Here is a 24,086-nt window from a genome sequence, read left to right on the forward strand (position 1 = left end):
GCTGCAGCTCTTCCCGAGGCTCTGACTTCAGTTTCCTGCACCCATACTAAGCAGATCATAACCACCTGACCTCCAGTCCCACAAGATCTGTGTCCTCCTTAGGCCCCCCTACCCATATGGGTATGTATATATGAACATAAATTTTTTTAGATCTGTCTTAAAAAAATAAGTGAGCACTTGCCTATGCTGAGACCCTTGGTTCACTCATCCCTGGACTAGAAAAATAAAACCTGTAAATGCTTAACAGCTACTTCTCCACATACACTCGTCTGCGTGTGCATCTAGCATGCACACAGAATACACTGGCCTATGCCATCTCGCACTGCCCGGTACTGTTGGAGCTCAAGCCACAGGAGTGTGGAAAGCTGCCCCAGAGGCTCAGCTTCCACTCAGATCCACTCACAAAACCCCCCTGGAGGGGTTCTGCCTGTGCTTTTACCCATAGTCTTGTTTAAATATCAAAAAAGAGACAAATTACTCACCTTTCAGAAATTGGAATTTTATAAAAAGGCATTTTTCTTTTATATCCATAAAATGATATAATTTTTGCAATTATAGAAATGTCATAAATTATACAGAATGTTCCTTAATTACAGCTCAATGCAATGTGGTACTTTCCTCCCTCCTTAAAAAATGAGAGAGAACAAAAAAATAATATATATATAGCTATATATATATATAATATGTATTTATATAATATAGACAAACCAAATAGAAAAAAAAATCATTTCCTCTTTGGTATAAAAATCAGACTTTCCTTTTAAGAGACACACAAACAGACATGATACTGGGCTTGTAAACTGTGTGGCCAAAAGGGATTTCCCAGTCTTGTCTTCCCTTCCTTCCTGCCTTCCCGCACCCCACTTCCCTGCAGCCTTCCTCCAGCTCCTTTGGGGCAACTGCATGGAGCATCTAGATTCTTGTGTCCCCCACTCCCAGCTCCACACCAGTCCTCCTCCCTTACTCTGCTGCTAGCAAACAAAGAAAGAGATTCTTCTGGAAGCGACAGGTAGCAACTACCTCAATATGTATCTGACTTGGAGAGCTGGGCTGTGAAAGGGGGTCCAAAGATGTTCTGTCCAGACTGAGCAAGTGTTCTCTGGGCTGAACAGGTTTTATCTACTTCCTACCACTCTTGCTGGAGGCTGAGCCAGAGGACAGAGCCCTAGGTTACAGGGCCCAAGCAGCAGAGGTCAGCTTCCCTTTTCAGTCTCCCTTCAGGGTTAGGTAGAAAAAGCACCGGATAAGGAGGGGTAGGAAGGAAGGGAAGTTGAAGTTGAGTACACTAAGGAATTGGGGATTCAATTTAGAATCCAAAAACCCTACTTGCCATCTCAGGACTACACTTCATATCAGCTACAGCTCACTGGGAATGATGGAGCCATTACCTGGGCTCTAGTCTAGCAGTAGCAGGACTCAGGAGATCCAAAAACCCGTATGTGTGCCCTGGGGCGGCCACAGCACAGGTGAGGAAGGAGCCAGGACTATATGCTTCCTTTCCATTCTCCCAACATTCTCTTGCTGACAGTTCCATCCCTATCTGGTAGCTCCTGTATCCCATCAGGACACTGGCACCCTAAAGGTGAGGTGTGGCCCCTCTCAAGCTACTCCCCCAGGTAGGGCATCCCAGTGTGTGCCAGTCTCCTCTTCCCAGGAGAGTTAAGACACTAACCACAACATAAAGTCACACGAAGGCCTCCTCCACTTACCAAATTAAAAAAGACAAAACCAAACAACACAAACATAAACCAAGAGGACACACGATGATATGAGGGGCGTGGAGCCCCAGCAGGTCTCTGGCTTCCCGGCGTGATACATTCTTGTGTAATTCAGGAACAAGGGCGCAAGGGCCCCTCTGGGGAATAGGAGTAAAAAAATATGGAGATTAGTCTCCCTGTGGACTCCAAGCAGGACAGGGGTGGACCCAATCTCATAGTTCTTTTTCATGTTTTTTTGGTTCCACATCTTGTCCCTCACTGTGTGGCCCCATCCAAGGCCCGAACCAGCGCTGCCCCTGGGGCCCACTCCCTCCACTTCTACAAACTGGTGAGACCTGCAGAGCAGGCCACCAGGCAGAGGAGGCAGGCTGCATGGAGGACCAGCAGTTTCCAGACGCCGGCCCTGTGAGCTCTGGTCCCTGACGCAGGGGGTCTCAGCCCAGGTCTTCAGCCCTTGAGGGGCTTCTCAGCTCCACCACTTGGGCTGTTGGCACTGTCACTTTTCTTCCTGCGCAGGCTCTCGATCCAGCTGGAGCTGGAGCGTGTGCTGAAGCTGGAGAGGGCCAGGGAGCTGAGGCGCATGTTCTTGCCAGACATAATGAGCTCCCCAAAACCTTCCTGGTGCGAGAAGGCATAGCCAGAGCGCCGAGAGCCCGTGCGGCCCACTCGCCGCATGCAGCGGTGCTGTGCCTTCTGCTTCTTCCTTACCAGCTGGGTGTAGCGGACCTGAGGAGGGCACAGTGACGGGGAGTCCTTCAGTATCCGCTCACAACATCAGGCACCACCACGGTGCAGGGACCCAGAGCACCAAGGCAGATGAGCACAGGAACTTCTGTAGCCAGGTGCAGCATGAGCCCCCAGAGTCCCACAGCCCAGACACAGCTCTCCGGCACCCAAGCAGAAGAGGCTTTTCCTGTCACACTGCAGCTGCCCCCCAAGGCCTACGGCCAGCATTGCCAGGCTTCTCACCGTGTCGGAGAGATCCGGCTTCAGGCTAAGCCTGAGGAAGCGGAAGGCAACCACAGGCATGATGCAGACAGCCGTGGTGAGCACGATGGTGAGCCACACGGTGGGCTGGGCCAGGGTGTTCTGGGCATTCCCTGAGGGACAGAAGTCAGGAAGTTGACAGAGGGGATCTTCTCACTTCCCCGTTGCTATTTCTGATGGTTCCACAGCCTCAAACTCAAAACCCAACCACCTTCAACTTCTTTCTGTCTGTCTGCCACCCAAATGCTAATCTCCAAATCTGACTCTGGTCTCCAAGTCTCTCCTAAAACTCCAGTCCTGTTTCTTTAACCACCTCAGTCAAGGAATCTCAGGCTAAAATGGCCCACGTGATGTACTGTCTCCTCTACCCCAAATCTGCTCAGTGCCTTTCCAGGTAGGGAAGCCCTATAGTAGCACTCGCTAGGCTAAAACAGCAAGGCCCTTCTCCTTTCTCTTCTTCAAACTCAATCTAATCTGCTGGCTCCATTTTCTAAACAGAATTCCAAGAGCCCATAGTCCAACTTAGATTCCTGTCAGAGGTACTAGCCATTCCGTGTTTACTTTCTACTTTATTATCCAAATACAGCAACACTGGCCCTTTAAAATAGGAACTGTTTTACACTTCCTGCTCAAGCCCTCCAATGGAAGCACAGCCTTTTGTGTATGGTACACAAGCATGCTGCTAAGTTATACCCCAAACCCACACCCTCTTTTCTACATACACACCCCTTTTTGAGACAGGCTCTCATGTAGTTCAGGCTATTTTGAACTTGCTATGCATCAGAGAAGGACCTTGGCCCTCCTGCCTCCACCTCTCAAGTGCTAGGATGAGAGGCACTTGTCAGCCTATGTATTTTCTAAAGCAATCTTATGAAAAGAATAAAACAAATAACAAACAAAAAGAAAGCAACCTTTGAGGCCATCTGTGTCCTTTCTGTAAGTAAATGAAGACTTCTGGCAAGGCAAAGCAAGGCACACTTGGTAGCCTGGCACTCAGAGACCTCTCTCTTTCCCCCATTCCGCAGGCCTCCTGCCTCACACCAGCTCTCCAAGAGCCAAGTGCTGCCTTCACATTCCTGGCTCCGCTCACAAGCAGTGGCCTCCTCTACAGGACTATCCCTGGCCACACTCATTGGCACACTGCTGACAGTGAAGCCTGCCATCCCTGACCTCCTTGGAGCTCTGCTGTTGCACAGCCAGGCAGGGCCTGGGTCAACCACCTCTTCATATCGCACTGTACCCTGCAAGGTACCTGGCATGTAAAGTATTGGTAAGTGCTAGCTGTCTACCCTATGTCCCCAGAACAGATATGAATCATAATGATTAAGAGGATGCCACGGGTACTCACCCACAAACCGGAACTGGTTTGGAAACATGTCAAAGAGCCCATTACTGTGCATGGCAAAGAGGATGGCAAAGTAGACCGCGAGGCTGCCCCAGATGAAGAAGTGGTTGATGGCTGTCCAATAGCCTGTATCCAGCCCAATCTGCAAAAAGTAGTTATCCAAGGTAGGAGTACCCCAAGACCCCACCCCACCACAGGAAACGAAAACATGATGCTGAGGCAGCCCCCTCGCCCCCCAAGGAAGGCTCCCTCCTTCCTAAGGGATGGCCTCATACCTGCACACTGACCACAATGACCAGCGATGTGGCCACAGTGACTGCGAAGGACTGGTAGTCTGCCAGCTGCGTGCCATCATCCCGAGTGGCCTCCGCAAACACTCCATAGGGAATGAAGAACATGAGCACAGAGGTGTAGATGCCCTGGGCAATGCAGATGAAGAACTCTCGCTTGTTGAATAGGAGGTTCAGCTGGCCTGGCTCATACAGTTTAGGGTACTCCATGCTTCGCTGCTCCGGGACGTCCTGTGAGGGAAGGGCCCCAGAAGCTGCCACAGATGCTCTCCAGTCCCCCTTCCTAAAGTCTTGGGTAGCAGATACAGGCTCAAGCTATATCCTCCCCATCTATCTATGTTCAGCAACAAAGGGGAATTATAGGTTCCAGAGCCAAGATGGAAAGAATCCCACTCCCTCTCCAACTGGAAGTGTCCACGGGCATCAGGGCACTGCCCCACACCTGCTGTATCAGACAACCTTTCACAGGAGGATTCTCCCCTTCCAGCCCGGCCCCGACCACCCCCATACCTGGTCAAAGACCCCCATGGCCAGGACTGGGAGGGAGGTGTACACGATGTTGTACAGGGTGATGAAGTACTGGTCATAAACAGTCTGGAAGAGAAGGGGGCAGGGGAGTGAGCACAGTCTTCTCTGGCCACCAGACACAGAAAGGCTTCACACCACCAAGAGACCCTACCAACTTTCCTCAGGGTCCTAGATCTCCACTCTCCCAACAAAGGTTGTTTTTTTTTTTTTTTTTTTTTTTTTTTTTTTGAGACAGGGTTTCCTATGTAGTTCTGGTTGATTTCAAATTCACTAATGCAGTCAAGCTGACCTCAAACTTTCAATGCCCTGTCTCTACCTCCTCAAGTATTGGGATAAGTGTGCACCACCATTCCCAGATTCAGAGTTCAAAGCCAAGTGGTGCTACACAGGAGATAACAGGTCAGCCTCTGTTACAATAAACCATGCCCACCCCTCTAAAAAAAAAAAAAAAAAAAGGGAAAAAGAAATACCAACATTTGAGACTGGTCAATTAAAAGCAAAGACTTAAGGTCTGTTGTTGGGTGTGTATTTACTCTTCTGGTGGATGAGAGAGATGTGAGGCTGTGCCTGTTTGAGGAGGCATGTATGTGCTACGGTATGCACCAAGATCAAAGAACAGCCATTGTGTGTCGGTTCTCAGCTTTCTACCTTGTTTGAGACATAGTCTCTGCCACTGTGTAAGCCAGGCTAGCTAGCCCACAAGCTTCTAGAGTCTTCCATCCCCACCTCCCTCCGCTGCTGACTTCTACATAAATTCTGGAGCTCTGAATTCAAGTTTTCAAGATTGCACTAGCACTGGCCTCTCCCCACCTTCCTTTACAGGGTTTCTACATATGCAGGACAGAGGTCTAGAAGCATTTGCTACCTGGGCTGAGAAACCGCAGAAGAAGCCAAACCAGAAGTGGACCATGGTGAACGCAAAGTTCTTGTAGAAGAAATAGCAGAGGAACTTGCACATGCGCAGGTAGGACCAGCGCCCATGCACCAGCAGGAGGCGTTGCAGGAACTTGAACTGTGAAAAGGAATAATCGGAAGCCAGGACAGCCTGGATTCCTTCCTGCCCACTGATGCCCACACCAATGTGAGCAGCTGCAGAGACAAAAGATGATAGGAAGGTGACCATACACTTCAGATCCCATCAGTTACAGCCCTGTCCTCACTCCTCCCACCCAGTTACAGCCCCACCCCTCACCCCTCCCACCTAGCTACAGCCCTGCCCTTTATCCCGCCCACCCAGTTACAGCCCCACTCCTCACCCCTCCCTGGTCCTTACAGAGTCCAGCCAAGCCCACACTCACTTTTAATCATGCTGACATCATTGGCCCCATCCCCAATGGCAAGTGTTACTGCCTTCTTGTACTTCTTAACCAGTTCCACCACTTGTGCCTTCTGCAAGGGTGTCACCCGGCAGCAGATGACAGCTTTGCAGGCACATGCTGTCTCCAGAAACTCTAGCTCCATATCAGCCTCCAAGGCATGGGCCTGAAACCGAGAGACACCGTCACAGGCTTCCCAGGGGACACCTCAGCTCTTCTGATCCCTTGATGATCACACCTCCTCCCTCTCTCAAGTCAATGGAAGTTGAGAGCAAGATAAGATCTCAGGCCATACTGAGAGAAAGCATAGCTGGTATTCATAGCCCTCTCTGCCAAGAGGGAACAGAGGAGCTATGGGCAACACTCAACAAGGTCTGAAGATTGTTCTGCCTGGAAGCCTGCCCCAGGCTAAAGATGGCAGGCATTACCAGGCTGTGCCCATTGATGACCAAGGCGTACTCCCCAGCAACAGCCTCCAGGACAGAAGTGAGCTTTGAAGAAGAAAGGTTCCCCTGGTAGGTGAAGCCGTTGCCCACAGCGTGGGAGGAATCTACCATCTTCTTCCGGGCTTTCCTGTGAGAGCAGAGAAGAAGCTGTGGTAGGGGTTCCAGGACAACAACAGAGAGGAAAAGTCAAGCCTGCTGAGCCTGGGCACCGTTCAAGGCAACTGCATCCCTAGCCTCTGCTTACCTGAGTTCCTCTCGCACCTCCAGGACAGTGTGGCCTGTGACTATGAACACCTCTGTCATGTCATCGGTCAGCATCTTACAGGAGTAGCCAATGTTCACTGCTGTCTCTGCCAAGACAGAACAAAGGTGCTGCAGGCCAGCATCCACCAGGTCAGCACGCCTTCCAGCTGGTGGCCCAGCTCCACACAAGGCATGACAGGACCAGGGTGTCAATCTCATCCACCAGGTCTACCGCTAGGCACTCTCACCTTGCTTATCTCCAGTTAGCACCCAGATCTTGATGTTGGCCAGAGTCAAGAGGGCAATGGTCTCTGGAACTCCCTGCTGGAGCTTGTCCTCAATGGCCGTGGCACCCAGCAACTGAAAAGACCACAAAGGCCTCTGAGGAGAGCTGTGCTCTCTTCAACACTCCACCCTCAGTCTGTCCTGCCCGGTCCATACCATCATGTCACTCTCAACCTCTTCATAGATGCTAGCTAGCCTGTCCTCTCGGCTGTCTTGGGCCAGGCTAGCCTGTAGGCGTCTCCTAGCCCATTCCTCATAGTATTCCTCATCCAGGTCTTTGTAGGCCAACACCAGGGTCCTCAGCCCATCCCCGGCATACTCCTGGAGGAAGAGTTGAAAAAGTCAAATGAAAAGAATTCTAGAAAACACAGCTAAGAGAACTGCAACTCAAATCTGAATGGACAGCTGAGATAATCTTTGGTTGGATTTTTTTTAATGTTTAACAGTATTTTGTTATTTGAGTCTGTGTCTGTGCATCATGGCACACATGCAATGGTCACAGGAAATTGGCTACCTCCTTGTACTATATGAGCTCTGGAATCAAGCTCATGCCATTATTATTGGCCTCAATGCTTTTATGTGATGAGCCATTCCAATGACCCTCCTGGTTGATTTGTTCAGACAAGGTCTCATGTAGCCCAGGCTAGCCCCAAACTCCTAATCCTTCTGGTTCTGTGTACCAAATACTGAGATCATAAGCATGATGTAATGCCAGGCCTGGCTGATTTAAATACTCTCACCTCAGGAAAAAAGAAACTATAAAGAGACCTTAAATATATTCAGTATCTATCAAGATCTTAAATGTATTCAATAAAACAAAACCCCACCAAAAATAAGGACACTATGGGCTGGTGAGATGGCTCAGCAAGTGAGAGTGCTTGCCATCAAGGCTGAAGATCTGAGCTTACTCCCAGAGCCCACAAGGTAGAAAGATAGTATCCGTTCTCTGACCTCCATATGAACACCATAATGTGAATGCATATATATATATATATATATAAATATATATTATAATATATATATTATATATATATATATCAACTACAAAACACATACACACATACATAAACACAAGTATACACACACACACACTTTTATCTTAAAAAAGACTACATGGGGCTGGAGAGATGGCTCAGTAGTTGAGAGCTGTGTTCTTCCAGAGGACCTGGGTTTAACTCCCAGCATCCACATGGCAGCTCATAGCTGTCTGTAGTTCCAGTTCTGGGGATCTGATATAGTCACACAGATGTGAATGCACACAAAACACCAACGCACATAAAATAAAAATAAATAATTTAAAAAAAAAAAAAAAAAGGAGAAAGAGGACAACATGCCCTTGCCACCTCACAACGCTGAGCCGTGCAGTAGCCCCAGGCCATCACACCTACATTCAGGTGGTCAGTGGTGCTGTTGAGCAACTCCTGGGTAGAAGGGTGGAGCCTGTCCAGCAGGATTGTGTCAGCCCCTTTGCAGTAGAGTCGTATCTTCCCCTCTGGATTCCGAACTGTGAGTGGCACAAGGGAGAAAGGTACCAGAAAATTTCAGACAGAATCCAAACTAAATAATTCAACGAGAGTCCCCTACCCAGGCCTATCTGCTGCCCCAAGTCTCCTCAGCATCCTGGGATTGGCCTCACCTATGACTGACATCCGCTTGCGAATGTTGTTAAAGTCCAAGATGGCCAGCAACTGGTAGGTGATGGCTACACCGAGCTCATGGACAGTGATTGTTTTAGGGGTACGAGAGCGGAACACAAAACCAAAATTCCTGGCTGCAGTGACCAGAGCCCCCTCATCCGGAGACTGAGCTTTGTAGTACAGCTCTCCTGGGGGGAAAAGGAACGTGTGCAGTAAGTGCCACCACGCCAGCTACTTGCCTTGTCTAGGAAGCCCCAGCACAGCAGCAAGGCCGAGCAGCAGCACCCAGGAGCATGAACTGGACTGGGCTAGAGACTGAGCCAGCTCCTCTGCTCACCTTCGTTCTTTTCTTCTGACATGACAGTGTGACACAAGGAGAGGAGACGGAAGAACTCATGTGTGTGTGGGTCCCCCATCTTGACAGCCTCCAAGAGGCTTGAGTCCCAAAACAAGAATTTCTTGTCAGCCAGGGGATTAAAGGAGAAGTCAACGGGCTCCGGTCTCTGGAACACACAAGAGGACTCTGAGCTACCAGGCCACACCCGAGGAAAACAACTCTCCCATCTCCTACCTCTCAGTAAGAGCCCTGGCCACTTTGGGCCTCAGAAGTCTAGCTGGACTAGTTTTTATTTTTATTTTTCCCTTTTCCTTTGAAACAGGGTGTTAATGTGTAGCCTAGGATGGCCTGGAATCCTCTACATAGACAAGGCTTGTTTCTACCTTGTGATGCTGTCTCAGCCTCCCCAGCACTGAGACTACAGTGTGCACCACGCCTCACCCAGCATCTCCAACCCCCCACCAGTGCTCCTTCACACATCCACGTCTCCGAGATCTTCCCCTTCCGCTGAGATAATACACTGTTCCCACTTACACCAGCTACTCCTGGCCAGGTGCCCAGACTGTATCTAACTGGCATAAAAAATATTCATGGAGATTGGATCTTACCTCTCCCAATTCAGCTTTGTGTCCCAAAACATCAAACACGTCACCTACATATATACAAACAGAAGGAAAGGCAGCATCAGTCCTGGGACTCTGCAGAGTATCACGGAAAGCCTCTAGTGTAGACCCCATGGGTATATGGGACCCCCAGGCCTACTCATTCTGTAGATGCCACACTGATCCTGTAGGTACCTAGGCTCCAGGAACCTGGCCGGCCACAAGGGTCATAGTGCTCACTGCTCACCTCCCAGTGGCTCTCCCCACAAGGGCGGCTCTGATTCTCTGCCTGCCTCCACCAACACTCCAGGCCTGCTGGGGTACCTGGTGCCTTCCAGGCCCAGAAAGCAGATAAAGCCTTACACCCTGGCCATGAAGTCTAGGTTCATACAAAAAAAAGTTACTGACTACAGGGCCTTGCACCTGCACACACCTGGCCCTACACCATCCCAGCAACTCAGCCTCAAGGCCACTATGACAGGCCACTCCAGGCAAGACTGCAGTTACATTCCTGACTCACAAGGGCCCCTTGCAGCAACAAGGAAAATTGCACTTCATGGGGCAGTCAAAGTCCTCCTTGGCCAAAATGCCCAGAGGCTGGTGTCTTGGAGCTCCCTTCAAATAACCAAGGTATTTCCCTGGTGCAAGAGCTGAGATTAGAGCAAGGGCTCCAAGAGAAGACAAAGAAAGGATCCTCAGTACAACTCCCGGCACAGGATGCAGGGCACCCTTTCAAGGTTCCCCATACCAAGAGGAAAGAGATAAAACCCCATGTGTCAGCACAACTAAGGGAGCCCTAGTTCCACTCTCCCCCCAGCCAAGACGTAAGCCCTTGTCGTCAGCACCGAGCCTTACCATAGCTGTGGCCGTTGATGGAGCATTTGTTGAACACCATGATGTTCTGGGTAAGGGTGCCCGTCTTATCAGAGAAGATGTACTCCACCTGGCCCAGCTCCTCATTCAGAGTGGTGGTGCGGGCCTCTGCAGGGGTCCGCTTCTTCATGCAGAACATCTTCTTGTCCCAGTTGATGAAGTAGCTGTGGCCCAAACGGATGACTTCCACACTGCATTGGGGACAGGAGGTAAGGCCTGGGAAGCAGGGAGGGAAGGAAGTATCCCACCCACACGGGCCTTGGCTGCAGGCACTGGGCCTGGGGAGAAACAGGAATGGAGAAGACACCTGGGCACAGGAACCTGGATGGGAAGGGGCAGGGAAGCCTGCAGGTGGTGCAGTTCATGTACCCCTGACACAGGAGCTCCCGACCCGACCCGACCCTCCTGGCGCTCTCCACACAGAAAGGTGCAAAGGCTCTGGGCAGGCAGGACAGACGGCACAGGCAGAGAAGGAAGAGGGACTGCACACGGGCACTTGACCAGTTCTTACCTCAGGACTAAATACAGAAACCATGCAGAGAAAAATAAGAGAAAATGCGAGAGGGAGGGGAGAGAAAAGAGAAAAGTAATGAGGGTGCTGAGCATGCTGCAGCAACAGAGCCAACTCCAAGAGGGCACGCGGGGAAGCCGAGGCACTCCCAGGCCTCAGCATTCCTCACTGCCCAGCATAGGCAAGAGCTCACTCCCACACTGGGATACAGAGGCCGAGGGAACGTGGGAGTGACACCAGGTCACAAGGGCAAGGGACTTCCAGATAATCATTACTTTTAGCATAGGGGCTGTTAACATTCCCAGAAAAGAATCCTGTGTTTGGGTCCAGGACGGCCAAGCAGTAAGCCACACATCTGGAACCCTGCTTCAACTTGGCTGCTATCAGGATCTTGTTACAAGGCAAAAAATAAGATGCCTAGGAATGTAGTCCTGGCCCTTCCCCAGGAGCTAGTCAGCCCCACCCCCATCCTCCCCGAGACACAAACTGGCTGATGCGGCTCCGGCTCCGAAAAACCTCTCTTAGACTGGTACCAAGAGCTCCAAGTAAAGTCAGATAGAAAGCAGGTGCAGCAGAGCACTAACACGGGAAAGCACTAGGTCAGAAGCAGGAAAACATTCAAATAGTAGCAAAGCAGCAAAGCGGTCATGACAGTGTTAGGTGCAGTACCCGATGTGTGCAAAGGAATGTGTTGTTGCTGTTGTGGTTGGGTTTTTTTTTTGGGGGGGGGAGCTTGTTTTAGAGCCAAGGCTGACCTCAAATTTATGGCTGTCCTCCTGCTTCAGCCTTCCTATGTGCTGTGAATACCAGCATGAGGTACCAGGCCAGATACAGTAATTTAACTTTTTATAAGTATTTTCCAATTCAGTGCCTTCTATAAAGACATCCTTATGAAGGAAAGGACACAGGGATCTTGTGAGAAGGGAAAACAGACAGCATGTAAGGCCCTAAGTGACTGTGGGCTAGCCTGAGGTCACATGGCTGACGGTAGGCAGCAGTGAACCCAGGACTCTAACACTCTCCTTCCTGTTCTAGGAAAGCCACACCCCACCCCATCCCATACACACAGAAGCACTTCATTTCTAGGATTTGGGCTAGCAAGGAGAGCTGAGAACAATCTGGAGCACTGTCATTAACTAAAGATGAAAGCTAGAAAGAGTTCTGAGAATCTGTAAAAGTGCGTCCTTCAAAATGCCACAGACTGAGCCTGGTGTGATGGTACAGACCTATAAACCCAGCACTAGAGAGGCTGAGGCAGGAGGATCACCAGTTCTAAACTGGCATGGGATAGACAGTGACTGATTCAAAAAGTCACAGGCTCCCTTATCTCAAATGAAAAGCACGAAGTAGGAAAAACTCCTCTGGACTCTCTCTTCTCCCTCCCCTGTCCCTCCTTCCCTCCCCTGATTCTGCCTTCTCCCTCCCCCACCCCTTCCTTCCTCCCCGTCCTCACTGGCCTCTGCTTGTTGACATTCTCCTTACTGCTAATGTCCTACACACACCACAGCCAGCTAAAGCATTCAAGACTGCTTATTCTTCAGGTAGTTTCAAAAACTGTTCCTACAGGTTCACAAAGACTGAAGGCCCTTAACAACCCAAAGCAAGCTTCTGTTTCCAGATCTCTCCCACAGCTTCTTGCTCATAGCTGAAGCTTCTAACTCCTACACCATTCCAGCTTCTCCTCTGCCTGTCCCTGTTTCTGGCCCCTTCCTCTTTCTCTTTTTCTTCTTCCTCCCCCAGCCCAACCCTTGCCCACCCTATGCCACTATGTCCTTATCTAAGAAGTATTCCTGACTAACTGCTCGGAGAACTTGGTATCTATCACATGCTACCTAGGGGCTAGCACTGGTTCTAGTCCCATCAGCCAATTGGCTACTCTGAGAGCAAAGGCAACCTCTACACAACTCAGTAGCCCCAGCTTTCCACAGAAGATTCAAGGCAGAACAACTTCTATTTTGTGACTTGTTTGGCGTTTTCTTCCTTTATCAGGCTTAAGCTTCAGAAGGGAAGAAGGTCAGTTCTTTGTTACCTTAGCACTTCCTGCCCAGAGCAGACATGCAGTAAAGAACATGTGGTGCTGAATAAGTCATTATCATTTCTATTCCCCTATAATCGAGATGCCGGGAAGCTCAGGTAACATAAAATGGTCACAGTATAGAATGGACTCCATATTCCTTCTCGAGGGTCTTGTCTTCCTGGGAAAGTGAGCAAGGAAGCAGAGGCTCGCTGAAGAAAGCACATACCTGACATACAGTGAAATGGGCACAACGGTGTTGAGAATGATGATATAGGACCAGAAGGAGAGGAAGCCAGAGAAGAAGGCACTATCCACCGCCTCATCCCAGGGCAGGTAGACCTGGAAGCGTGTCCCAACTTCGTGCTCCCAGATGGCATTACCGATGGCCAGGATCACCCCCATGCAAACCAGGAATCCAAAAATCTGAGGAAGAATGAAAAATGCATAAAAGGCCAGGGCTTAGAGAGCTCTCAAAGCCACGTGTACCCTAAGGAGGCCTACTGACATTCTGAGCCCATAAAAGCTCAAGTAATGTCATGCCTTTCTACTTTAAGGGACCAGGACAGGCAGCAGGTGCTTGTCTACCACCATAGCACAGAGTCCCCTCTCTGAACATGTTTTCATTCTATGTCAAGCAGGCAGAAACACTAAGTAGCTCCCAATCTGGAACTTTCCAGAGTCCTCAAAGGATGTGGCTGTGGTGAGCTACCTCTGACAGGATTAAGATGCTTACTGTAATTGACTAATTTGCCCACGCTAGCCCACACAAGCCAACAGAATATATGTATTGTATAGAATGCTTTTTTTTTCCCTTCGTGGGAATTAAACCCAGAGCTCCATTCACACTAGGCAATCTACCAAGTTACATCCTAAGGTCTTCCTTCACTTTTCTGTTTTGAGACAAGGCTGGCTTCAAACCTGTGGCAATCAACTTGCCTCAGCCTCCCCAATTTTGAGATTATAGGTGTGAGCTACCAGGCCTGGCTTGGGAGAATCTTGAGTCCAAGGCTACAGATCAAGACTTTATCTGAGCAAGAAAGAGGACAAGGAGGGAACAATGGAGACCACTGTTTGGCCTCCTAACAACTACTTCCAAAACTGCCCCTAGGTTGAGGCTCAGAAAAGCAGGTGTCATCTTGATCAGTGGCCACCAGGGGGCGAGAAGAGCCTCTGTGTGCAAAGAGTTTCTACAAACCCTTTAAGGCTAAGGTGGAAAACTCAACAGTGACTGCCTCTGGCCTCCAGCGCTGGCATGTTGGGGGCAGGCAACTAGCAGTAGGGGTACAAGAAGGGGTGGGAAAGCCCAACAAAGAAATCCAAGTCTAGGCAAACAGGAAAAGGACTCAGGAATTGCCTAAGTGAACACAGAACTTTCCCCTTGGGATCCTGCATCCTTAGAAGTCAGAGAAAGACCCTGCTGAGCATCTTCCCCATGGGAAGTTTTCTTTTAACTCTGAATCCATCCCTATGAAGGCCTCCTTGTCCCTGGCAAAAGCTAACAGGTCACATGCATATTAAGATGCCACCATAACCGAGCCCACAGAAGGGGTGGTTTATTTTAGCTTTCTTTAAGTTGTTGATTCATGAACGTCCCTAAGGCTTTTAAAAATAACATCTGCAAGTCTGAAAGGAGTCTGAAGTGAACATGGCCCCTGAGCAGCAGCTCCTGAATGCTGCCTAGAGAAGAGCCAAGGGGGTAGAGGGCCTCATCAGGGAAGGCTGCAGGGGCAGCTGGAAGCTCACCCAGAGTACCAGTGTATTCATCAGGCGGTCGATACTTGTTCTCTTGAACTTCGTCCTGCCACTGTTCTGCATCAACTTAGTATCAGGACCTGGAAAACAATGGGAAGCCAAATGAACAAGTCTGGGGCCACTAGAACAGAAGCCCTAGGCAGGCGAGGCTGCTGCCAGGGACAGAGGTGCACGACCTCTGTGTTCTACCAGCCCCATCAGTTCTTCCCCACACCCTGAGGGAGTCCAGGAAGCTCACCTGCAAAGATGACCAGTCCGAAGCACCACTCAGTGTTTCTCAGCACACAACCACGCAGCAGCATGTTCTGGTTGCTCAGGGGAAATTTGTTTTCCTTCCAGTACAGTGTCCCGCTGAATTTGTCCAGCTTGTTGTTGGGTGGCTCGCAGATTACTTCGCCTGAATGGGAGACAAAGGTGCCGCCACTCAGGGTTCAATTACATAAGGACGAGTATTTACAGGGCTAGGAGAGGCTTAGCGGTTCAGAGCACTTCCTGTTCTTCCAGAGGACCCGAGTTTGTTTCCCAGCATCCTTGAGTAGGTCACAACACCCGGTAACTCCAGATCCAGGGGATCTGATACTCTCTTCTGGCCTCTGCAGGCACACATGTGGCTCTTGTGCATACACACACATACATGAATTTTAAAGTAATAATGCAATTTTAAAAATGTAAATATCCAGCTGAGTGGTCCACACCTTTAATCCCTTTACTGGGAAGGAAGAGGCAGGAAGATCTCTTGAGTTTGACAACAACCTGATCTACATAGAATTCTAGGCTACAAAAAAAAAAAAAAGTTTTAAATAGAAAAAGTAGTGTTGGAGGTGTTGAAGTTGAAGGCTGCTATAAAGTCACTAAAGCCCTGGGTTCAATACCTAACACCACATGAACTGGGTACAGCAGTGCCTGTCTGTCATCTAGAACTCTAGAGGGTGGGGGAAAAAGGGGTCAGGAGTTCAAGGTAATCCTCCACTACACAGAAGATATGTTGTTACATAGTGGCATGACTAGTAGTATTAAGCACATGTGGTCACAGGGGATGTAGCTCAGTGGAAGAGCACTTGCCTGGGTCCTAGGTTCATCTCCAGTACCACACAGAAAAGTACATACATTTAAGACTCCAAAATCCCACTTGTGTGTGTGACATGTGCATGTGGGACAAGAGGTCAACATAGGGCATCTTCCTCTACTGCTTTCACTTGACTCTTCTCTCTATCACTTATTTGTATGTGCGTGTGCATATGTGTGCCAAGCACATATAGACACACATATGCCAGGGTACACATGTGAAGGCACTCAACAACCATTGTTCCCTCCCTGTGAGTTCCAGGCCTCCCAGGTCTGCAGTGAGAGACTAGGATACCTTGAAGAATCCAATGCTTTCTCTCTACCTCATGGGTCCCAGGGTTTTAACTCAAGTAGTTAGGCAAATGCCCTTATCCACTGAGCCACCTAACCAGCCTCTACCTTATTGTTTGGATAGAGTTTCTCTCTTATTGAACCTGGAGCTGTCCGATGGGCCAGCCTTGATGTCCAGCAAGCCCTAAGGATCCTCCTGTGTCAGACTCCTGGCAGTGGGATTGCAGGTGTGCTGCCAAGCCTGGGCATTTGATCTTGGGTCCTCGAGCTTACTCAGTAAGGACTCTGACAACTGACCAATCTCCTCAGCTCCCAAAACTCACAACCATGAAACGACACACACACACAACAGTCACAACAACTGCTTACTTAAGCATCACTGGAACAGAAGACTAAGTGGCCAAAGGGTGCCTGAATAGGGCCAATTTATGACATACCCAGCTGCAAAAGAAGACAAGGCAAGTTCCTTTTGTGGTGATAAGATACTTATAATGGCTGGGTGTGGCATCGCACCTAAAGTCTCAATATTCAGAGGGCAGAGACAGGCAGACCTCTGTGAGTTTCAGGCATACCAGGTCTACATAGTGAGCCTATCACAAATATATTAACAAAAAACTTACAATGTATTTAACAGGCAAAAGGGCTTCCTGTAGAGATTTTAGTAAGATCACACTTACTTAGGGTTACACATTTGTAGGTGAACTGTCAGCTAATTAATATGGTCACATAGGAGAACAGAACTGGAGAGGAAGAGAGAATCCTGACTTCTCATACACAGAGAGGCAGGCTGATTTCCTATGAGGAACATAACCACTATTCTGAGCTGATAAGCAAAAGGAACCATGCCGAGTCTGTCAGCAAAGAGCCAATAATCACAAAGCTCCCTTGAAATGACCCTCAATTCAAAAGCAATGGTACCACCTGGCATTCCAGACATTTCCCTCCCAAAAAATGGCCAGAGACTTGCACAATCACAAAGACTAGAAGCCAAAAGAAAAGATACAATATAAATTCAAGCCCACCATTTTTACTCCAAGTTGTTCCAGGACTACTCACCATCAAACTTGGCCAGCTGACTAATGTCCCCCAGCTCCGAGGTGATTGGAATTGCCTGGCGTACTTTCATGTTAGTCTCTCTGGAAGAACAATCAATACCCTTGAGTCCTGCCTCTCCCACAGTAGTTGGAATCAACCCTTGGGCACTCGACCCCCCAACAGCTTGGCCTACCAAAAGTCTGTCATATCTAACTCCTCAGATCTCAGACCTGGGAACCTGCTTCAAAAGAATCTTTTACACCTAAAGATATAAGGAGAAACCGGACAGCAAGCAGCCACTCACCCATCCAGTTCTGCAGTCTCTATGTAACACAGCCCATGGGGCTCGCTGCTGGAGAGGAGGAGAAGGTCCGCCTACACAGAAAGCCTGATGAGAACTCACAAGTACAAACCCCTGCTGTGGGAGGACTCGTGGGAAGGGGTTCTGGGGGGGCCTCAAGGGATCAGCCTCCAGTAAACACAGGTTTTCTTTTGTTCTGGGCTGTTCTGAGACAGAGCCTCCCTCCCACTATATAGTTCTCCTTGGTCTGAAATTCATTATGTAGCCGAAGCTGGCCTTGAATTCAGAGATCCACCTACCTCTGCCTTTGTTCTAGAATTAAAGATTAAAGGCCAGGGCCATTATGGCTGGCAGAGAGATCTGTTCTGTTTGTTTTGAATTCAAAAAGTATGAAAAACTAGTCTCGTCTATGTTAACATGACACAGGAGCCCACCATCTCAGAATATCTCTTTCCACGATTCTACCAAAGAGGAAAAATAGCCCTGAAGACTGAAAAGAAACCCTGTCCCTTACCGCCACAAACTGGTTATTTTCTAGCTTGATAATATCACCAACGCATACATTCATCCATTGCTCTTGTTGGAGGCTGCGGCAAAGAGAAGAGAGTAGAGGCCATCAGTAGCTACAGAGGTTCCCATGGGGACCTCCTTCCTCCCCACGGCCCTAGTCTCCATTAGTCACTCACACTCCATTGATCAGCACCTGAGAATGACGGTTATTCACCTGGTTATCACTCTTGTGGCGGAACTGAAAGAGAACTAAGAAAAGTAAGACACCATCTCTCCCCACACCTGGAACAACGAAGCATCCTGGGAACCAACTCTCTCCCTAACGCCCCTGCCTAACCCTCAGCCTAGGAACTACACATCTACAGGACCATGAGGAGCACCAAAGTCAACAAGGTCTTGTGCTGAATAAAAGTGGCTTCAGGGGTTGGGGGGGACAAGAAGGGGAGGTGACCCGAGAAAGCAGACGTGACAACTCACATAGTCATCGGTGGCATCTTTAACAGCTGTGATGGTGAGGACGAGAACCAAAGGCACAATGGTGGTGAACCAGGACAGAGACGAAATCTGGGGGATTAACTGAAAAGAGCAAAGAGGCATGCTTCTGAGGCTCCCGTCGGAGCTCCTCGGCCCTAAATCCTTCCTCTTCTTTGGCTTTATTCGGCTTTGTGATATACAGAAGACATAAGAGAGGTCACTTACCTGCAGAATGAGAAGGAACAGGAAGTAGGTGTTGGCAACTTCCTGGAACTGCTCAAAGAGGTTGACAGGCAGGAAGGTGAGAATATTGTATTTGGAGGTCTTGATGCAGTTACTCTACGGCAACAAGCGAGAAATAATGAGGCACCCCTCACCCAACCTGGAGGTGGAGCCGCCTATGCCATCTCTGTACTTCCCAAACCCTGCCAGCAACCACACAGTGGGATGGGGAAGAAGAGGACAGAAGAAAGTCTTCCCAGGACAATATATTTGTCCTCTAGGTCCAAGGGTTTTGCTTCAGTGGCAGAAAGCCTGAAAATTTCAGCCTAGTAGCAGATGGAATGTTTCCTGCCTCCCCCAAGCACCCTTCCCAGCCGGCCACCAGCCTCAGCCTTGGATTTCCCAATCCTCTTCCCCTTCCAGCTCTGAAACAGGGAACACTTACCGCATACTGGAATTTCTCATTGTATTCACGGTCATTAGCCCGTGTCCTCCGCTCTTCTTCTGCAATGGAATGAGCTATAGTCAGGAGGAGCAAACTACCTCAGGCCTACTCAACCTTGCTAAGGTTCTCCTCAGCAACTGCTTCTTTCCCCAGCAGATAGCGCTGGTCTTATCAAACTCTTGGCTCTAGTCTATAGTTTGCCAACAGCTTAGGCCAAATAGCTCTGCACACTACTCCCCTACTTCCCTCTGAGGTAAAGCATCACTGTGTGTGATTCTGTCCTCTTCAGCTTTCCAAGTGCTGTGCCACCACTCCTTAGGATACACTCACAGCACAGGACAAGTCCTCTGTTCCTAACTATCACCCATCAAGGTCATCCACTGGGAGCTCCCTGTTCCTCCCCCTACCACTGGCATCCCCAGATCCTTTGCTTTTGTTGTTAACACATCCATCATCATAACCAAGCAGTAGCTGAAGATACAAAGCTTCCTTCCTTGTGGAGAGTACTGCAAACCTACTCACAGCCCCCTTCTCACAGTAATCTCAGGGAGGAGCTTGGTGGGTGGTACTGAGACAGAGGGTCACAGTGCCCTAAAAGCACTCTGCTGCAGCATCCCAGGCCCACGTGCAGTATCTCTAAAGGAGCCTCTTGTCACATGTCACCATAAGCAGCTTCTGACTGGTGGACAATGACATCATCCTATTGCAAAGCTCATCTTCAAGTGTGGGGGTGTGTATGTCAGAGATGTGGGTCATGTAGACTGAGCAGAAATGGAGAGAGGATAAGATGTAACTGCAATCTTTTTCCTACCACTTACAAATATTTCCCCTAAAGGGAGCGTCACTGTTAAAGACCCTTACTTAACAGCACGCAGTCTAAACCCTGCCGACTCCAAGCTGCAGGTGCCAATTCCAGCGCCAAGAATAAGAGGTGTCCTATGAAGGGTATCCCCCCTCAGACTTAAAAGGAGTAGTAACTTGGTTACGCAGTAAGCTTGCCACCTTACATCTGACAGAATTCCAGACCTTTTTCCTCCAACAAGCACAATGCAGTAACAAACCCCAAGCCACAGACAGCGTCCCCAGACAAATGAGCCATCTGACACCCAGAAACTTCCCTCAAAGGGTCCCCTTTCCTACTGAAGCCCTAATCTCCAAGCACCATGCAAGGATAAAGGAGGATCCCAAAGAGCCCGCAAAGAGCGTGAGGCGGAAGGGAGGCTAAAGACAAGGGAATGCGGAGATCAGAGGAGGTAAATTACAGATTTGTGAGAGCTGCCAGACTCTGCCTCCCGTTACCTGTCCCCCAAGAAGGCTTCTTCTGGCTCCAAGAGGAAGGTGCCCCGGCCCGGGCCCACTTCTCGGGCATTTCCTTGGGGACCGTCATGATCCGGATTTTTAAAAGGCGCACTGACTGTCCTTGGCCTCAGCGTCGCCTATGGGGCGGCCCCCCGGGGAGGCGCAAGAGCTGCGGCCCCGCAGAGGGGAGCCCCGGCCGCTGGGCGTGCGCGACACCCGCAGCCCAAGCCATTCTCACGGCCACCTGCGCCTGGGACTACCAGCTCTGCAGGTGCTCCGCTCCCGACCCTCAGGACTAAAGCGAGCTCCGAGTGGCCCGGACCTGAAGCCCACGCCCCAGGCTCCGCCCCACCTGCTCCCACTGCAGAACCGAAGCCTGCCAGCACAGCGTAGGCGAAAGCCAGCGCATGGCCCCGCCCCCTCCCCCAGCCAATGCCGGAGAGCCGACCGCCCGCGTTGTCCAGGACAACGGCTTTCATCCCACACACCCCCCCCTTCCGCGGGAAACCGAGGACTCTGGTGGGTAGGCAAAGGAGGCCAGAGCCCAAGAGCCCAGGCCAAAGAGTAGGAGCTACAGATGCTTTTGAATTAAGAGTCTGGTGGTTACCAGTCACCTACCAAGGATGAAATGAATTGGTTTCTTAAACTACCCTCTCAGGACGTCTAGAGGCCTTAATCCCCTTTTTCTCAGAACCATACTAGCCGTCCCTCTTCCCTTGGCTCCCTAAGTCATAATAACAGCCATTTCATCATGCCCCCAGACACCCACTTCTTGCCTCTTACCTGGGGGGCGCTTTTTTGCACACAGTGCCATCTCACCCAGCAAGGTTCCAGCAATCCATGGGAGACCCTGCAAGAAAGCAACAGACAGACACACGCAAAGAATTCTTCATTGCCCACATCAGACCCCTTCTGAAAACTATCCTAGCTCTGCCCTGCCCTCCCCACCACCTCCAACTCCACTAACACTCATCTTCCTGCACTGACATGAATACCTGAGAGAAAAGGGAGGTCTTCCCTCTGTCCTGGATAACATGAAGGGACTGAGAATTTACAGAAGCCAGAGCCTACAAGGAAGGGCCTAGAAGAGACCAGATAAAACAAATGAGACGCAGGTCCCAAGGTAAAAATCCACCTGAGGAACAATGGATGTCCCATGTGCCCTCCTGGTGGCAACGAAAGCCGCCTGTACTAGAAAGCAGAATTTCCCCTAGTAGATTGGGTGGAGATATAGGAACCAGGAAACACCTGGCAGAGCATCAGGAAACAGGGTGAGCATGTCCCACCCTTCTAGAAAGCTCAGAATTTCCCCACCCTACTGTCATTACTGGGGCTTCCATTCTCACCTCCTCCCCAGAAGAGCTCTCATCAGAGGCATGGCTACCACTTCCTGCAGACAGTCCTCAAACCACTTCCTCTCAATCTTGTCCAGCCACCCTCTGGGGCCATCGGAGAGGTCTTCCCAACCCTGCTAAGGGGTCACTTTTCTTTCTCACCCAGAGTCTAGACCAGTCAGTTGACAGTAAGAACAGGCTCAAGAGAGCCTCTGCTTCCTTCCACCCTCCTGTGTACTTTCTCCTAAAAAGGTGTTAAGTCCAGGCCACAGGAAACTCCTCTTCCTTTAGATGGAAAGCCTTCCCCTCCTTAGTTCCCTTGCCTCTAGCCTGTCAGTCCCAAGAGATACTAATTGCCTGTCTGCCCAATCTCTGTAATTACTGACTCTGGTCCTGGCCCAGTCATCCTCTCCAATTCTCCCTTCACTAACGCTCACTCCCTCCTTGACCTCAGAGCAGACAGTCCTGAGGGGCATTAAGTCCTTTTCACTCCTGGCTCTCTACAACTGTGGCAAGCAACGGTGCTGCCCCCTTGGCTCAGAAGGAAAAGCTCATGAACATTTTGGCGATGCCAAACCCTCTCCCAGGGCCCCAGCCAGGGTCTCCACCCAATCTGGAGCATGAATCATGGGAGGGTGGAGTGTGGAGCCAGAGGTTAAAGAAGAGGATGCGGGGTGGGCATTACTGGCTCCTACCCAGCCCCACTGCAGTGAGGGGGCTATCGAGCATTGGTAGCCCTAAGATCTGGGTCTTCCTTCTTGGAAAGAGTTAACAGTGGAGCAAGCTGACCATCAAGCATCAAGTCTGGACACGGATCAGGAAAGTTCTTTTACCTCTAGGACCCTGGGGAGACTAAGAACAAGTTTGGCCCCAAATCACTGGTAACAAGGCTCCCCTCTCAGGATATCCTGGTTTTCTAAACCGACTAGGCCCACCAGCCACGTCGCCTTGCCCCGTCACCCTACCCCAGCCCCCTCTGCAGCCACATCTGGGATAAAAATAGCCAGCCATGGGAAAGAGGCAACGCTCCACGAAGGAAAAAGGCTCCACCTCTGGGTCTGGCCTCCGCTTCTTTCCAACCAAGAGTCTTTTCAGGGGAAGCTAGCAGATCGGCGAGGCAGGAGAAAACAATAATACCCAGGGCCACCTTCCTTCCCTCTCCAAGGACAGTATCCAGGACCCACTACACAGCTCTGAGCTCCCAAAAGCTAACACCCCTGGCACCCTTGGTTTTCCTGGGGCACAGAGACACCTCCACATTCGCGGGACAAATCCCATCAGCCCCAACCTCCCTCTCCAGGCATCTAAAGGCTGGGACCAGGGTTACTCGCACCCCAACTCCGCACGCCCCTTCGGGGCCCATCTTCCCAGCTTGCGCACAGCTACCCGTTCTCTCCATCCTGGGGAACCCTTCTCTCCAGCCTCCCACAGCCGCTCCCCGTGGCACCGCTGCCCGCGCCTCCCAGAGCCGTCTCTCCCGGTCCACACCCCCGGTCCCACGGCGGCGCCTCACCTTAGCGCTCCGCGCTCGGCGCTCCGCCCGGCGGCCCCGTCCGGCCCATGCCGGGGGCTGGGGCGGGGGCGCTCGGCTCCGCTGCCCGCAGGCTCCCGCCCCCCCCACAGCAGCCCGGCTCTCCTGCCCACCCCACCCCGGGGCCCCGGCCCGCTACTTTGTGTCAGTTTCGGCCGCGGGGCGGAAGTGACGGCTGCGGCCGCGAGCGGGGGCCGGGAGGGGCTTTGAGGAGGTGAGGGGCGCGGCGTGCGCCATCTTGGTGAGGAGAAGGGGGTGTATCCAAAGCTCCAGCGCCGGACACGCAGACAAGCGGCGAGTCTGGAGGACGCTGGGATGCTGCTGCTTTATTTTGGAAGCCAGAAACCGAGCGAACGCTGCTTTCTCTGCCGGAAAACATCTTCAGGGAGGAGCCTGATGCGGGAGCAGCGATGAAGAAGTCCCTTAGCACGCTTCTCTCTAACCCAAGACTCTGCTGTGCTTTCACCCTCCTCGCCCTGGCTCATCTCAAGGCCTTTCACTTTCCTGAGAAGGCACAGTTATGCATTGACTGGGAGTTGTGCCTCAGTTTCTCCGCTTGGTTCTCCTGACGCTTAGAAGTTGACTTCGCCCTTTACCACATCCCTTGGGTGGTATATTGCGCGCGCGCAGACACACACACACACACACACACACACACCCCTCGAAGAACTATCTGCTGTCGTTGGAGTATA

The 24,086-nt window shown here is 50.6% G+C and overlaps 1 protein-coding gene across 3 annotated transcripts; it reads right to left on the minus strand.

Annotated features, from left to right (window-relative positions):
• Positions 1 to 483: 483 nt before the first annotated feature.
• On the minus strand, positions 484 to 23,524 carry Atp8b2 (ATPase phospholipid transporting 8B2). Of its 3 annotated transcripts, XM_034500035.2 has the most exons (29): positions 23,377 to 23,524; positions 21,525 to 21,610; positions 21,313 to 21,379; positions 19,231 to 19,289; positions 18,789 to 18,902; positions 18,567 to 18,665; positions 18,266 to 18,327; positions 18,094 to 18,166; positions 17,583 to 17,653; positions 17,300 to 17,379; positions 15,126 to 15,284; positions 14,879 to 14,967; positions 13,362 to 13,558; positions 10,590 to 10,798; positions 9,741 to 9,784; positions 9,133 to 9,298; positions 8,795 to 8,983; positions 8,547 to 8,662; positions 7,315 to 7,479; positions 7,122 to 7,233; positions 6,875 to 6,980; positions 6,613 to 6,757; positions 6,167 to 6,350; positions 5,734 to 5,957; positions 4,851 to 4,934; positions 4,326 to 4,571; positions 4,054 to 4,192; positions 2,688 to 2,818; positions 484 to 2,444 (listed from the first exon to the last, which is right to left on the minus strand). In XM_034500035.2, exons 3-29 carry the CDS (start codon positions 21,341 to 21,343, stop codon positions 2,166 to 2,168), a joined length of 3,573 nt encoding a protein of 1,190 aa, XP_034355926.1. In that variant the 5' UTR covers positions 21,344 to 21,379; positions 21,525 to 21,610; positions 23,377 to 23,524; the 3' UTR covers positions 484 to 2,165. The 3 variants fall into 3 exon arrangements, with proteins under 3 accessions (XP_034355926.1, XP_034355927.1, XP_034355925.1); XM_034500036.2 differs by lacking the exon at positions 21,525 to 21,610 and having other exon boundaries at positions 23,377 to 23,480; XM_034500034.2 differs by lacking the exons at positions 21,313 to 21,379; positions 21,525 to 21,610; positions 23,377 to 23,524 and adding an exon at positions 20,530 to 20,884.
• Positions 23,525 to 24,086: the final 562 nt, after the last annotated feature.

Source organism: Arvicanthis niloticus, chromosome 4 (assembly GCF_011762505.2).
Source record: "Arvicanthis niloticus isolate mArvNil1 chromosome 4, mArvNil1.pat.X, whole genome shotgun sequence".
Classification (NCBI taxonomy): domain Eukaryota; kingdom Metazoa; phylum Chordata; class Mammalia; order Rodentia; family Muridae; genus Arvicanthis; species Arvicanthis niloticus.

Excerpts from the sequence above, each read along its gene's own strand:
- Atp8b2 (XM_034500034.2), bottom strand. The coding sequence starts at position 20,617 with ATGACGGTCCCCAAGGAAATGCCCGAGAAGTGGGCCCGGGCCGGGGCA. Across the intron at positions 18,167-18,265 it reads CAGGTGCTGATCAATGGAGT|CCTCCAACAAGAGCAATGGA; the intron begins GTGAGTGACTAA and ends TCTTTGCCGCAG. Across the intron at positions 6,351-6,612 it reads TCATCAATGGGCACAGCCTG|GCCCATGCCTTGGAGGCTGA; the intron begins GTAATGCCTGCC and ends TCTCGGTTTCAG.